The sequence below is a fragment of the Pan troglodytes genome, chromosome 8 (genome assembly GCF_028858775.2).
Source record: "Pan troglodytes isolate AG18354 chromosome 8, NHGRI_mPanTro3-v2.0_pri, whole genome shotgun sequence".
NCBI classification, from domain to species: Eukaryota; Metazoa; Chordata; class Mammalia; order Primates; family Hominidae; genus Pan; species Pan troglodytes.
In genome coordinates this window covers 107,756,887-107,773,694 of record NC_072406.2, presented here as the reverse complement: position 1 = coordinate 107,773,694, position 16,808 = coordinate 107,756,887, and the positions used below count along the sequence as shown (strand labels likewise).

The 16,808-nt window shown below is 43.7% G+C and overlaps 1 protein-coding gene across 8 annotated transcripts in view; it reads left to right on the top strand.

Moving 5' to 3' along the window:
* The first annotated feature begins 5,031 nt into the window (after positions 1-5,031).
* ALDH18A1 (aldehyde dehydrogenase 18 family member A1) overlaps positions 5,032-16,808 on the top strand; it is a 56,353-nt gene continuing 44,576 nt past the window's right edge. For 4 of the 8 annotated variants that reach the window (XM_063782054.1, XM_063782052.1, XM_016918960.4 and 1 more), the window contains exons 1-2: positions 5,214-5,479; positions 8,550-8,665. Coding sequence is in view for 4 of the 8 variants with exons in the window: in XM_016918960.4 (XP_016774449.1) it covers positions 8,578-8,665 (88 nt within the window). In the remaining 4 variants the exon portion in view is untranslated. Of the gene's footprint in view, positions 5,480-8,549; positions 8,666-16,808 lie in introns of all 8 variants that reach the window. The other 4 variants (XM_016918957.3, XM_016918959.3, XM_063782053.1 and 1 more) reach the window with 4 other exon arrangements.

Genomic DNA, 16,808 nt, shown 5'->3' with positions numbered 1-16,808 from the left:
AGGGAGGTGATCCCAGGAGCCTAGAACAACCCTCATGAAGGCCCAGGGTTTTTCATGGGCAGGAGGGTTCAGGGCCTGAAGTGACTGTAGTAGAAACACTGAATGGGCCAAACAGCCAAGATACGCAGGATGGCAGCTCCTTTTGTGGGGACTTGAAAGTCAAGACAGAATTGGGAGATAGTTTGGTTTTCTTCACAGCATATTAATGCTCTGAAATTAAAATTGCCTTTTAATACAGCATATACTTAGTTATAATCCTGCTTCATGAGAAGAAAATGCTCATTTGTAAAGTCATCTCTGACTGGTTTATCATTTTGCCCTTTTCCAAAACACTTGGAAAGTAACCAGTTTCCCTGAAAGAAAAGGCAAAGTTTTGAGCAGTTGTTATTAAATTAGAGGAGGTGCTTCTGTACAAGGGGAAGTCGGTAGCTGGGAAGCTGATAGCACAGATCCCACCATAGTCCATTTCATAGACATTTAATTCAGTAACCCTGCCTCCGAGGAGACCTGTAGTGAAACTGACCACAAAGCTAATGGAATATTTAAGTTTGGGCTTCTTAAAGGAAAAAATATGTGACAACTCATTCACATCTATGGGGCAGCAGACATCCAGTCCACTGCTGACAGACTACCTGCCCCTTTCAGAATCCGGTCTCTCTTACTCCCTGATTCAGATCCTTAGCCTCATTCCGAAGTGCTTTGAGACCACTCTGTGCCTTTAGACAAATTACATGTCAACTATAATTCACATACCATAAAATTCATCCTCTTAAAGTGTACAATTCAGTGGTTTTAAATGTATTCACAGAGTTACACAACCATCACCAGAACATTTGCAGTCCCAGCTATTTGTGAGATGGAAGTAGGAAGATCGCTTGAACCCAGGAGGTTGAGGCTGCAGTGAACCATGATCATGCCACTGCACTCCAGCCTGGGTAACAGAGTGAGACCCTGTTTCAAAAACAAACAAACAAACAAAAAACTCAACTTCTTGTGTATTGTATGTAATACTCTATGAGTAACTTCCCTTTTTTATCATTGTATTTGTTTGTTCAGTATTCTGGGTCTTTTAAAGCAGTGGTTCCCAAAGGTTAGTCACAAAGTAATCTTTTAGGGTGCTTTATAAAAATACTGATTCCTGGGCCCTACCCCTAGAGATTCTGATCACTGGTGGAAGAGGCAGGTCTAGGAAGTGGGGACTCCAAGATCTGTATTTTGTAAAGTTTTCTAGGTGCTTCTGATGTGCAGCTTGGTTTGTGAAACTATGTGATGTTGCGTAGTGTGGCTGAAACTCGTTTCATTTAAGGGTCCCATCATTGCCAACTCCTGAATATGTCCACTATTTCTCTGAGAATTCCAACTGCTCAGAACTTTGCTTAAGGAGGGGAGGGGACAGCCTCCATCTTTCCATTACATGCATGACTGGACCAAGAATGGAGTCCTGAACCAGTCTAGGCCAGTACAATTTTCTCTCCCAGGAACTTGGAATTTAGACCAAGACTTGAAATGAGTCACGAGTGGGCACTAACTGGAAAGATTTTTTAGAGCTAGGGAAGCCATTTTCCACCAAATGTTCACTAATGGAGACTCTATCTTAAAGGAAAAGTGGAGAGAAGGAAACAGATGGGCAAAGAAAAGTGTCAGCAAGAGACTTAGAGATGGAGAACCATCTTGATTACTTACTTTCCAGTTTTCTTGTCCCTGCCCCTTGTGAGACCCAATTTTACCTCCTGCCTTTGGAGACTATAAGTTACTGCTTCTAGTAAATTGTCTTGTTTGAATGAGTTTCTGTTTTTACAATTAAATAACTTGAGATTAAGGTAATTTAAGCCTAAAACAATTTAGATGGCATCTAAAGAAGCACTTCTCAATCCTGCATTCTTATAGACCAATACTAAATGTCCCACTTCCTATGTGACTGTCTGGTCATGTCCAGCCTTATTTCTAATTGCTGAGACAAAAGTTAAACCCCTCCAGTCAAAAAAAGAATCAGTCTTTTTATCATACACAGGAAAAATATCATAGCTGAATTACTTCCTTGACTTCTATGGAGGGAAAAACTAGCTCATGTGTCTGGAATTTAATTTTTCCTAATCCATAGTTACATATCCCACTACTTTCTCCTTATTGATGGAATAGAATATTAGTAATAAAATAGTAATAAAAATAAGAGTGATAAAATAGAAAATGTCTGTACAATGTTAAAGGATTTTCATTTTTTATACTCTTCACAACCCTATGGGATAGACAAGGATGGTGTCATTAGCCCAATTTCTTAATTTGAGAAAACTAAACCAAAAGTAGTTCATTTTATTTATCAAATATCTATTGAATATTTCTTATGTTCCATGAATATACTTCCCTGTTCTCAGGAGCTTATCTTTTAGCAGGGAAGGCAGATAAGCTATTACCATAAGGTAATCTGTGAGTTAAGAGAAGAACCAGAACAAGCCTTCTAAAGTGAAGGCCCCTATCCCTTGGCTCTAGCTATACCCACAGTCATCTAATTCATTCTAAGTACATGATGAGAATCTTAAAAGACGAGGTACCAGATATAACTTACTTGAGGGAAATTTAATTTCTTTTGTTTTTTTCTACCCTACTGCAAATTCAAAATGCTCCACATTTAACACATTTCGTATTCTCATTCCTCATCCAAAAGAACTGTTGTTCCCTGTTCACAGTTCCACATGGCTGGGGAGGTCTCAGGAAACTTACAATCATGGTGGAAGGGGAAGAGGCACGTCTTACATGGTGGCAGGCATGAGAGAGCAAACCAGTGAAGGGGGAAGAGTTCCTTATAAAACCATCAGATCTCATGAGAACTCACCTCATAGATTTCCTGATTCATGGTATTGCAGCACCATCAGATTCCCAAGCACTGCTCTTCTTCTCTCACTCTCCCACTTTGAATAAGTGCTGTCAGCTCTCCCTCCTTTTTGTTCCCCATTCCTCTGCTGGAGCCTTTTTTGGGCCACCATTTCTTACCTGGGCCTTTGCAATAGGCTAACCAACATTCCAGCTCTAGGCGTCTTTACTGATTTCTGGCACAAAAATCGGATCATACCATTCCAGCACTTAAAAAGTCATGTTTCTCTGTTTTTAAGGATTATAAAATTCAAAATCTTTAGCATACCACAAAAAACCCTTTGTAAGTTTAGGATACCAGCCAGACCCCTCTCCTGTCATGTCCTGCTGCAAGTAGCCTCTTTTCACGGGGTGTCTCACACCTCTGCATATATCATTCCCTTATTCCCTCTTCCTCATATGATCCTGTACTCCTCTCCTCTTTTAGGTAAACTCCTTACTTCTAGTGCTTCAAAGCATAATTTGAATATCAACTCTTTTTAAAGCCATTGTATTAGTCTGTTTTCACACTGTTACAAAGACATACCCAAGACTGGGTAATTTATAAAGAAAAGAGATTTAGATGATTCACAGTTTCACATGGCTGGGGAGGTTTCAGGAAACTTACAATCATGGTGGAAGGGGAAGAGGCAAGTCTTACATGGTGGCAGGCAGGAGAAAGCAAACCAGTGAAGGGGGAAGAGTCCCTTATAAAACCACCAGATCTCATAAGAACTCACTATCACGAGAACAGCATGGGGGAAACAGTCCCATGATCCAATCACCTCCCATCAGGTCCCACCCTCCATAGGTGGGGATTATGGGAATTACAATTCAAGGTGAGATTTGGGTGGGGACACAAAGTCAAACCATTTCAGCCATCCCTGAATGTCTGGCCATCCCATTCTTTAGTATTCATCACATGGTATTGTAATTATTTGCTCATATATCTCTCTCTTCCATAAGGCTGTGAACTCAGCTATGTCTTCTTCCACACCCAGGGAATGCTTGGCTGTCTCAGTCCATTTTGTGCTGCTAAAACACAATAACACAGACTGGATAATTTTTAAATAATAGAAATTTATTTCTCACAGTTCTAGAGGCTAGGAAGTCCAAGATCAAGGTGCCAGCATCTGGTGAGGGCTTTCTTGCTGTATCCTCACGTGGTGGAAGGGCAGAAGAGCAGAAGAGAACACCCACCTCCACAAACCTTTTGATAGCAGCATTAATCTATTCATGAGGGTCACTCTATTCATAAAGGTGGAGCACTCTTGACCCAAATGCCTCCCATTAGGCCCCACCTCCCAATATTCTTGCATTGGGAATTAAGTTTCCAACATATGAATTTTGGGGGACATATTCAGACCATAGCAGTAGCCAGTGTTTAATAAACAAGAAAATGAATAAATAGGCTCAGTAGTGTTATCAGGGACGACAGAAGGGCATGATGCCTTTCTGTGCCCAACCTCCTATCAAGTGCTGCCCTCCCACCACCCAGCACTATGTGCCTATGCAGGAATGTGTCCTTTGAGCAAAATACAGCAAGGAAAGAGGGAGAAAAATCTGTGTTTTCACTTTTTTTCTTTTTCTTTTTAAGAGGTGGGGTCTTGCTGTGTTGTCCAGGCTGGATTTGAACTCCTGGGCTCAGGTGGTTCTCCTGCCTCCACCTACGAGTAGCTGGGACTACAGGCACACACCACAGTGCCAGGTTTTTGTGGTCTCTCTTTAAAGGTGAGTCTGCATTCACCTTTGGAATAGTTCTAGTTGTCAGAGACTGAATATCCTATTTTAAAATGCAATAGTCTTACAACTGCCTTTGATGAAAGGGAGTTGAGATGGGACCATTGGGGAAACCTCCACATGACTAGGGGGCAAGTAATTTGATTGCAGTGCCAAAATGCTTCCATTTAAGGAGCCAAAGTTTGCAAATGTGTGTAAACTGATCCAATCTATTCCCAGGATGTGCCTGGAGTAACTAACATATGTAAGTTGATCCAACCTATTTCCCGGGATATAAATGGTTAACATTGACAAACACACCTTATGAAATCTACCAGAAGCTGAGGGTGCCAGGCACCTCTTCTACCTTCCTGGAAGGCCCAGTGGGGCGGCGTTTCGAAGGTGTCTTCGCCCCTGTCTCCGGCCCCTGTCCCCTCCCGGGACGTGGGCGTTCCCCCTGAACTCGAGTCCCGCCTCTTCCAGGCTGCCGGGGCCTGGTGGGCTGGCCCGCCACGTGGAGCGCTGGCCTGATTCTCGAAAGGGGCCTACGCCATTGCCGCGCCGCAGCTCCAGGACAGGCCCTCGCCCCACGTCAACAGCGTAGGGCCGGCTGCCCAGGTTTACTCTTACGCCACTGACGTAACGTCATCGTGCGGGACGTGGACGGAAGAAAAAAGAGAGTGAGCGAGCGCCGGAATCAGCCCGGCGTGGAGTGCGGACCCGCGGTAGTGCCAGGCGGCGAAGGCGGCGGTGGTGAGGCAGGTACGCGGCGAGCGGCGGGGATGGCTAGGCGCCCGCGTCTCTGCGGAAGCTGTTGCGCGCCCAGGCTCAAGGGCGAGGGGCGTGAGCGCCGGGCCGCTGGAGCGGGGACGCTGCCGGAGCAGGTGCCGGGGCCCGGGGATCTGGCCCATGGGTAGGTGTGGGCCTCGGCCGAGGGATGGCGGCTGCATCGGGCCGCCCAGGGCGCGCTGCAAGACCGTGGCGCGCTCCCATATGCCGGTGCGCGGCGGCCCCGGGATCTACGGATGGCTACGGGCCCTGACCTCCCCGGCCTCCGCTGGGTACACCATGTGAGGAACTGGGCCAAGTGGAGACTTCAGGCATCCGCGGGCCCCTTCCTTCCAAGAGTATGGAGCCTGCACTGGTGGGTGGCGTGGGTGGCGGTGGTGGCAGCGCCGGGATGCCGCGGGTTTTAGCTGGCCGCACGCCGACTCTCAGGGGCCTGGGTCCCTAGTTCCCCGCGGCCCTCCAGGCGTTCATCATCCCCTCCTCAAAGCCAGACTCCCTTTGCAGTATGGCATTCTGTGTATGCTGGGGTCTTCCTGTTACAGCAGGACGCACCCACATACCCACCTCGTCCTTCCCCCATCATTGTCCCCTGCCCTCTGAGGTGGTGAGGCCCATCGGATCTTTGTATTTAAGTGGTGAGCCATATACCGAGCATGTGTTTGTGGGTGAACTGTGCTGGGACTAAGGTTCACTTCTCTGTTCAAATCAGTTAGATAAGGGCTTTCTGTTTAGTCTGTAAAGAGATATTGAGAAATGTCTTGAGTCAAAACGTGAAAACTTTCTTCAACTGATGGAGTCTAAACACACACACAGAGTCGAGACACAGTCACACGAATCTAGACACGAGTCTAGATACACACACACACACACACACTCACACTCTCTTTGCTCCTTGGGATCAACTGTGTGCTTCTCGAGGACGTAATACACTCTGGCAGGGTGAGCTATCCATTGCAGTGACAGAGTAGATGTAACCTCCGAGGTCAGTCAGAGATGGTGGTACAGGGGAGAGGTCAGGAGGCTTGGTTTCTACGTCAGTCTTCAATCTCTATTTCAGTGACCGTAAGTGTTCAGAGCTTTCAATGACTCTTGGTTAATAGAGAGGTAAACAGTCAGTCAATATATGTGTGTGATTGTATCTAATAGTGAATATTCGTTGAATTATTTGTTCCCGTGATGGGTCTTGAAGGAAATTAAGGAAAAAATAATTCTAAGGCATCATTAGTGCCTAAAAGACAAAAGGAGGAAAACTGACATTTACTGACCATTTGTTGTACCCAAGCACTTTCCACGCATTCTCTCTTTTAATTCTCACTATAATTTCATGAGGTCCATAGTGTTAGTATCCCTGATTTATAAGTGAGGAAACAGAGGCTTAGAAAAATTGGGTAACTCTTACATATGTAACTAACCTGCACATTGTGCACATGTACCCTAAAACTTAAAGTATAATAATAATAATAATAATAAAGAAAAATTGGGTAACTCTCCACAAGACACACAGAAAGTGCAGAGCTCGAACCCAAATCTGACCAACTTCAAAGGCCTTGTTCCTCATCGTTTTTGCCATATTGTCAATGGAAAGTTTGTAATCCAGATGGGAAAAGCAGTAGTCATGAGCTATTTAAAAGCTAACCTATAGAATTATATCCAGCTGTGAAGACTAGCCTTGCTGGGGAAGGTTTCTTAGGGAGGTGGAACTGGAATTTGATTGTTTTACCCTTTGGCTCTTCTGTAGTTATTTTGGAGAATTCACATGTAAATAATTGTTTAGCAGCCATTATTGAAGGAATTTATATAAGCAGCAAACTTAGATCACGTGCTAAAATCATACTTCAGTGTTATGAAAAAATTGAAATAACAAAGATCAATTAATACTTTCTGTTGCCTACTAGATGCCATATGTTTTAGAACAGCTGCATCCTGCCAGTCTCTTCTCTGTCCCATTTCAGTGCCTTTGTGCAGTATAAATTGTAAAGCAATGACACCATTCCTAATTTTTCTTCACTATGGGGCTAAATGCTAGTCTTCTGAGGCACATTTAAGAGGGCTGGGATATATCCACCAATCCATGGAACAAAAGTTAAAAGGAGGCCCACAAACAAAGAAAGTGAAGTATTTTTCTTACCTTGTGAAAATAGCAGTGTCTCTGTAGCATAAAAAGAGCTACAATATTGGGAGGCCGAGGTGGGTGGATCACAAGGTCAGGAGATCGAGACCATCCTGGCCAACATGGTGAAACCCCGTCTCTACTAAAATACAAAAAATTAGCCAGGCATGGTAGCGCGTGCCTGTAGTCCCAGCTACTCGGGAGGCTGAGGCAGGGGAATCACTTGAACCCGGGAGACAGAGGTTGCAGTGAGCCGAGATCGCTCCACTGTACTCCAGCCTGGCAACAGAACAAGACTCCATCTTAAAAAAAAAAAAAAAAAAGCTACAATAATGAATGGCTTGTTCTCCCTGTACATATAGGAACGAGTTCCCTACTTTTTTGTGAAATAAACTATTCTTTGTCTAAAGTCTCAAATTTGACCCAGGGTGAGGAAATGCCCATAACTGCCTTATGTTCTCAACCGAGATTTGTAGCCATATTCTCTTCCTCCACAGGATTAAGATGTTAGCCAGTTGTAGGCATTGCCACTGCCTTCCAGGGGTACAAGAGTTATTTTGTAATCCTGTGGGCATCAGGAAGAAAGACATGGCAGCAGCCTCTGGCCTTTCCTCTTGCTTTTCATGGCTGGCTGGCAAGGATCAAGCTGACATTTCAAATAGGTGCATTTCCTGGTTCTGTTGGGAGATGTTAGCAGAAAGGTGGACATGATTGCTTTAGGATGTTGGATCTGTTACAGGAATTATATGAAGATTTAGTATTAACACATAAGCATTGCACCTGAAAGATTTTTTTTTAATTTGGAAGATACCAAAAAGAGCAGGTGTTTTTTGTGTCTCAAAATATTCCTAACCCTGCATTATTATTTGCTTACATAAAAACTAAGATGGTTGAGGCCTAGAAAGGAGCCACTTACTTTTTCTCTCTTTTCTATAATATAGAGGAGGTGGGAGTTTCCCTAATACAGAGGAGTTTGGAGCAGGAGAGTCAGATTTTTACTCCGAGGGTAAGGGGAAGTAGAGGGAAATAAAATGAATTGTCCAGTATTTTTCATTACTCACTTTTTAAAAAATGTATTCTGCAGATACTTTGGTCAGTGACCACATCGCAGCATGTTGAGTCAAGTTTACCGCTGTGGGTTCCAGCCCTTCAACCAACATCTTCTGCCCTGGGTCAAGTGTACAACCGTCTTCAGATCTCGTATGTATCATAGAAAACTTATGAGTATGTGGGACGTTTGATAGTCAAAGTATGTTTCAACAAGGTTTTCAAAGAGAAAAAAGATGTTTGTTTGTTTGTTTGGAGACAGGGTCTCATTTTGTCACCCAGGCTGGAGTGCAGTGGCACAAACATAGCTCCATGCAGTCCAGACCTCTTGGACTCAAGCAATCCTCCTGCCTCAGCCCACCAAGTACTTGGGACTACAGGCACACACCACCACGCTGACTCTAACTTTTTTATTTTTTGTCGAGATGCGATTTTGCCATATTGCCCAGGCTGGTCTTGAACTCTTGAGATCAAACAATCTGCCTGCCTTGGCCTCCCAAAGTGCTGGGATTACAGGCGTGAGCCATCGTGCCCAGCCAAGAAAAAAGGTTTAAAAGAGAGAGAGAGAAAAAAAGATGTAATTTGGCAGAATTGGACAAAATTCTGCCAAATAGCAAGGAGGCAAAGAGGTAGTCTCCTGGTGAAATGTTCTCAGTGTTTGTGTCAATAAAGTTGACCCCCAAATAAATTTCTACATGCTTTTTTTTTTCTTGAGTCTCACTCTGTCTCCCAGGCTGGAGTGCAGTGGTGTAATCTCAGCTCACTGCAACCTCTGCTTCCCAGGTTCAAGCGATTCTCCTGCCTCAGCCTCCCAGTTAGCTGGGATTACAGGTGTGCATCACCACACCCAGCTAATTTTGTATTTTTAGTAGAAATAGGGTTTCGCCATGTTGGCCAGGCTGGTCTCGAACTCCTGACCTCAGATGATCTGCCCGCCTCGGCCTCCCTCCCAAAGTGTTGGGATTACAGGCGTTAGCCACTGTGCCCGGCCCCATGCTACTTTTGTTCATTACTCGTTTTTTGTAATTAAGTTTTAGATTTTGAGCTAATTATAAATTCACTTGCAATTTTAAGAAATAGTACAAAAAGGTCCCTTATACCCTTTACCCAATTTCACCCAGTATCTGAACCAAGATATTGACGTTGATACGATCAAGATACAGAACATTTCAATCACCACAGGATTTTTTATTTCTCTTTAACAGCCACTGTCCTCTTCCCTATTACTAACCCCTGGCCAACATTAATCTGGTCTACATTTTTATAATTTTGTCCTTATAAAAATGTTATATAAATGGAATTATCCAGTATGTAACCTTTTGGAATTCTGTTTTCTTCAGCATAATTCTCTGGAGATTCATTCAAGTTGCTGTGTGTATCAGTTAGTTCCTTTTTATTACTGAGAAGTATGTAATGCTATGAGTGTATCACAGTTAGTGTAACCATTCACCCATTAAAGGACATCTGGGTTGCTCTCATTTTTTGGCTGTTATGAATAAGGCTGGTATGAACATTGATGTACAGGATTTTGTGTGAACATAGTTTTCATTTCTGTGGGATAAATGCCTAAGAGTGTAGTTGCTGGGTCAGATTGTAGCTACATGTTTAGTTTTTTACATAGTTTGAATGTATGTCCCTACCAAATCTCATATTGAATTGTAATTCCCAGTGTTGGAGGTGGGGCCTGTGGGAGGTGTTTGAGTCATGGGGGTGAATCCCTCATGCCTTGGTGCTGTCCTTGAGATAGTGAGTGACTTCTCACAAGATCTGGTTAAGTGTGTGGCACCACCCCCTCACTCTCTCTTCTTGTTCCCTCTCTCGCCATTGGAGATGCCTGCTTCCCCTTTGCCTTCTGCCATGATTATAAGCTTCCTGAGGCCTCACCAGAAGCTGAGCAGATGCCAGCACCATGCTTCCTGTACAGCCCACAGAACTATGAGCCAGTTAAACCTCTTTTCTTTATAAATTACCTAGCCTCAGGTATTTCTTTACAGCAATGCAAGAATGGCCTAACACAGTTTTATAAGAAACTGTCAAACTGTCTTTGCAGAGTGACAGTACCATTTTACATTCCTACTAGCACTGTATGAGTGATGCACTTTCTCTGCATCTTTACCGTCATTTGATGTGGTCACTCTTTTTTATTTTAGCCATTTTGATAGGTATGTAGCGATAATCACATTGTGGCTTTAATGTGCCTTTCCCTAATAGCTAATGATATTGAACATCTTTTCATGTGTTTATATCCTCTTCAGTGAAATGTTAGTTCATGTCTTTAGCTCATTCTTTTTGTTTTTTTTTGTTTTTTGAGATGGAGTCTTGCCCTGTCACCCAGGCTGGAGTGTAGTGGCGCAATCTCAGCTCACTGCAACCTCTGCCTCCCGGGTTCAAGCGATTCTCCTGCCTCAGTTCCTGAGTAGCTGGGATTACAGGTGCCCACCACCATGCCCAGCTAGTTTTTGTATTTTTAGTAGAAACAGGGTTTTACCATGTTGGCCAGGCTGGTGTCAAACTCCTGACCTCAAGTGATCCCCCCACCTCAGCCTCCCAAAGTCCTGGGATTATAGGCATGAGCCTCCACACCTGGCCTTCAGCTCAGTTTGAATTGGAAAGTTGTTTTTTTTTTAAACTATTGAATTTTGAGAATTCTCTATATCTTCCTGTCTTAGTCCATTTTTATTGCTATAAAGGAATATCTGAGGCTGGGTAATGTATAAAGAAAAGAGGTTTATTTGTCATGGTTCTGCAGGCTGCACAAAAAGCATGGCACCAAAAACTGCATTGGGTGAATGCCTCAGGCTGCTTCTGCTCTTGGAAGAGGATGAAGGGGAGCTGTTGTGTGCAAAATCAGATGGCCAGAGAGGAAGCAAGAGAGAGAAAAGAAAGGGCCAGGCTCTTTTTAACAACCATGTCTCATGGGAACTAAGAGTGAGGACTCATGCATTCCCTCTGAGAGTGGCACCAGGCTGTTCATCAGGGATCTGCCCCCGTAATTCAAACACTTCCTACCAGGCCCCACCTCCAACACTGGGGATCAGATTTCAACCTGAGACTTGGAAGGGCCAAACCATATCCAAACCATAGCACTTCCAGGTATTAGTCCTTTGTTGGATAGGTGGTTTGCAAATGTTTTCTCCCAGTCTCATAGCTTGTCATTTTATTCTCTTAAGAGGGTCTTTCATATAGGAAAAGTTTTTCTTTTGATGACGTCAAATTTATCAGCTTTTGTTTTTATGGATTGTACTTTTGGGGTCAAGTCTAAGAACTCTTTGTATAACCCTGTATTCTGAAGATTTTCTCGTATGTTTTTTTCCCGAAAGTTCGATAGTTTTATATTTTATACTTAAATCCATGATCCATTTTTTTTTGTTTTCTTGAGACAAGATCTTGCTCGGTTGTTACCCAGGGCTGGAGCATAGTGGCACGATCAAGGCTCACTGCAGCCTCAACCTTCAGGGCTCAAGTGATCCTCCTATGTCAGCCTCCCAGGTAGCTAGGACTATGGGTTGCACCACCACACCTGGCTAATTTTTTTATTTTTTATTTTTTGAGACAGGGTGTCACTCTGTCACCCAGGCTGGAGAGCAGTGGTGCAATCATTACTCACTGCAGCCTCAACGTCCCAGGCTCAAGCGATTCTCCTGCCTCAGCCTCCCAAGTAGCTGGGACTATAGGCGTGCACCACCACATCCAGCTAATTTTTATATTTTTTGTTGAGACAGGGTTTTGCCATGTTGCCCCGTCTTGGCACATTTAATTTTTTAAAAAGTTTTTTGGTTGGGCCTGGTGGCTCACGCCTGTAATCCCAGCACTTTGGGAGGCCGAGGCAGGCAGATCACGAGGTCAGGATATCGAGACCATCCTGACTAACACAGTGAAACCCCGTCTGTACTAAAAAACACAAAAAATTAGCCGGGTGTGGTGGCAGGTGCCTGTAGTCCCAGCTGCTCGGGAGGCTGAGGCAGGAGAATGGCATTAACCCGGGAGGAGGAGCTTGCAGTGAGCCAAGATAGCGCCACTGCACTCTAGCCTGGGTGACAGAGTGAGACTCCGTTTCAAAAAAAAAAAAAAAAAAAAAAATCTGTAAAAATGGAGTCTATGTTGCTCTGGCTGGTCTCAAACTTCTGGGCTCAAAAGATCCTCCCACCTTGACCTCCCAACCTGCAGGAATTACAGGTGTGAGCCACTGCACCCAACTTCGTGATCTATTTTGAGTTAATTTTTGTATAAGGTGTGAGGTTTAGGTCAATGTTCATCTTTCAACTTTTAATACTAGTTATTCCAGCATCATTTGTTGAAAGGCTGTTTGTGATGTTTTGAGTTGGCTAGCTCCTTGATATCACCTAAATCTTATCAGTAGTCCATTTCCAAGCTTCATTGCAAGATGACTTGCCAATCAACTAATCAAGCTTGTCATTAGACAGAAAAATCTCTTTCCTATTAATGTAGAGTATAAGGGCTGAAAGTTCAGGTTTTGGAACCAGTTCCTGGGTTTTTAAAACTAGCCCTTCTCCTTATGAAGTAACTTCGTAGCTTAAAACAACTGTCTGTTTAGGTCACAATTCTGTGGGATGGTATTTTGGACTGGGCTCAGCTGCACAGTGGTTCTGTGTCTGTGTCAGGTCTCAGATTGACTTAGGGCTGATTGCTGGGGATGAAGGGGCCTCTGCTGGGATGATACATCATGTACATTCCATTTGGCTTCTCATTCTCCAGCAGGATGTTCATTTGCTGCTTTGCATGATGCTTGCAGGGTTCCCAAGAACAGGAAGCATGGTAGCTACAAGTCCTCTTGAGATGTAAACTCAGAATTTATGCACTGTTCCTTCTGCCACATTTGTCAAAGCAAGTTACGGGGCCAGCTCAAATTTAAGAAGTTTGGAAGATTGACTCACCTGTTAATGGAGAAGCCGCAAAAGGATTGTGGCCATTTTTGTAATCTGGCAATGCTGGTAAATTACTCAGTTACTCTGAGCATCAGTTTCCTTATTTATAAAATGGGGATAATAATAATAATGAACTCATAATAATACCTAACTTATGAGGCTTAATTCATGAGAATTCAGTAAGATGATGATGATGATGATGATGATGATGATGATGAAGGTAGAATATGGAAAAGCTCAAACTATTTTTCCTCTGCTCTCACTCCATAACAACAATCAACACAGAAGACTTCTGTGACCAAATGTACAGGGTTGCAGTGGACATCAGTTGGGTATCCTCCAATTCAATTCTGACACTGTCTCCCTGAGGACAGCCCACAGGTTGAGGGCTCAGTCCCTCAAGATCATCCCCATCTTCCTAGTAGTCCTGAGTCCAGGCTTCTGGAACTTCTGACTGACCGGCTTCAAGTTGGGGTTCCCACAGTACCCTCTTTGGGCTTGATTGATTTGCTAGAGTGATGCAGAGAACTCAGGGAAACACTTAGATTTACCAATTTATTACAAAGGAAACAGATGAAGAGATACGTAGGGTGAGGTGTGTGGTAAGAGGCACAGATCTTCCATGCCCTTCCGGGGCACGCCACCCTCCAGGAACCTCCACATGTTCAGCCATCTGGAAGCTCTCCGAACCTTGTCCTCTTGGACCTCTTATGGAGACTTATTGGATAGGCATGATTGAAGCATGGGCAACTGTGTCGAAATGTGATTGAACAAAAAGAATGTGACCTGATACTAATAGACTGAGTGGGGTAACCCAGCAAGGCCTGTCTGTTCAGATTTTGTCTTGGTCTTCCTGTGCAATATTTCTTCCTCCAAGGTATGGGGCAGGACCCTCTCTGGACTGAGGGTCTTACAACCCACAATCAAATTAGAGTCCTGCCTTGAGTAGGTGAAAGGAGTTCAGGAGAATATCAGAGAGATTCTGTTTCCTTACACCAACATTATAACAAAAGACTGTAAAAAGGATTATTAGAGTTATAAGCCAGGGACCATGGATATATATGTCATGTCACAGCAAGTAACACTTTTTTTACAGTACCAGTTAATATTCATTGAGTATTTTGTGCCAATCTCTGTTCATGCATGAACTTGTTTTATCCACCCTACCAACCTTATGAGATAGTTAAGGAGACAGCAAGTAAGTGAAGGGGTTGAAATTTCACTCAGGCAGTCTGGCTCCAGAGCCAACACTTGTCCTTTTTACTCCTGTAGAAGGTGTATGAATACTTAGCACAACTCCTGGTATATAGTAAGTGTTCACTTCAGTATTTTTATTGATACTTATCCTCATTAGACTCATTCACAGAAGGAGGCACTTTCTAATTGTTTCCCTAGGTTTTTGAATTTGGGGATTTGGATTTTTCTGGAACGTGGAGCTCTTTCACTGACCATGATAAGCAGAATAGCAGAGGGAAAAAAAAAGAAAAGAAAGGCAAAATGAGAATGCTTGTGGAGACAAACAGAGAAGGCAATGGAAGGCCAGAGAGAAAAAGAGTAGTCACGTCTGGGTCCCTTCTTGTTGAGGCCTGGAACACAGCCTCATTGGTTACTGGGCATAAGGATTCTGATGCTGAAGAAGTAAAGGGTTCTCCTCTGTCAGAGTGGTAAGAGTATAATCCGTGGCCCTTAAGAAGAACATGGACAACCCCTCCCATCCCCCACCATGCCACATCTGTACACACATACACTTCAGTATGCCCTCATACCTACTAAGAGGGGACAGATTTTCTTTGGAACTTAGAGCCTAAAAGTTCCTTAGAAGATGGGAAACGATTATTTCTCTAGAAGCCTTGAATTTTCCTAACTAATCAAGGCCTTCTCAGTTTTCAATATGGACCCTAACAAGTATAATACATTGTAGAACATTAAAAAAATACCCCCAAGAAAGGTAGGGTCAGCCTTGGAAGGTAAAAGGCGTTGTTCAATAGGAAACCCAACAAGCCCTGAGTCCCCTGAAGCTCTCCTTTGTGCTAGAACCTACTGGATTTGACTGAGTCAACTGCATGAAACCTTGTTGTTAGTGGTGACCTCCTCTTGAACCCTAACAGGCCTTATCTACTGCTGTTACCCTGTTGTCTCCAGCCAGAATGACCCTTGACTACCTGGCACTGAGCCATGCGACCCACCCTCTTCTCCTGATACAGACTGTGGGTTAGCCTCCTTCATGCTAGCCTGGCTGCTGGATTCTGATTGGCTTCTACCATTTGATCACCTGGACAGACATGCATGCCACTGCCTGTGTCCTTGAGGTACCCTCTCAGGCTGCTCCACCCATGCTCACCACCCTTCCAGGTCAAGATAGGCCCTCCAGCAGACAGGAGAGAAAGCCAGAAAGCCTAGATCTGACAGCTACCAAAAGGATAATACATGATACTTGGCATAGCTCTAAGCTCTGCAAACAGCCACTGATGATCCCTGGTCCAAACCCTAGGGGAGTAAGCCTGTCCCTCCACCACCCTTCTCTCTGGCAGATCAGTAAGACCAAACCATTAGGCATACAACTTTTAAACTTAAGACTTAGTTGTACATATTGCTTAGGATAATATTCCTGAAAGCAGAGTAGGGTACCTGTATTATTAATAATTAACCCAATGAAGGAAAGTAGCACTCCATAAAACTTAGCCTCAACAACAAACCAGTCTTTTAGTCCCAGGGACTCCCACAGCAGGAAGAGACCGTGCACCTGTGGATCCAGCAATGCCATCGGAATCCCAGTTCCATCCCAGATGATGGCTTACCAAGCAGCTCTGTGCCAGGATCTAGATGCCAAGCCTGTTGTGAAAAAAAATCATATTATCTTTCTTTTATCTCCACAAACCTGAAACATAGTCACTTGAAAAACGGTTATTTAAGGAAAGGCAGAAATGACTATTACTTCGTTAGAAATGTTCTTTCTAAGATTTGTGTGTGAAGGAGGCAGGAAGGGAGGAGAACCCATAGTCGCCTTCCCATTCATGAGAATAAGGTCCTGCCTGCTTTACCCACCATCAGTAGATTGTGGTTAGGGAGTGAGTTAGCGGCCAGGAGATAGAGTCAGAAGGTCTAAAGAAATTTTGAGAAAATTGTCTGTAATTTATAGACAGACAATATAAAGGGAAGTGATAGTGGTTCAAGTGAAGGTAGTTAACTCTCTAATAAAGTTATAGAACAGTGGTTCAAAAGGTGGCTTGGAATGATAATTTTAGTAATTCATTCAAATATTTATGAGTTGCTTGTAATGAGATATAGAAAAGTCTTTCCAGGGAATTGCTTAAAGCTTAGTCCTGCTGAGAACCTATGTTACCCACCTTGTCTTGCTTGTTGCTATCAGGGAGGAACGTCTATTTGCTTAAGTGCTCCTCTACCCCCCA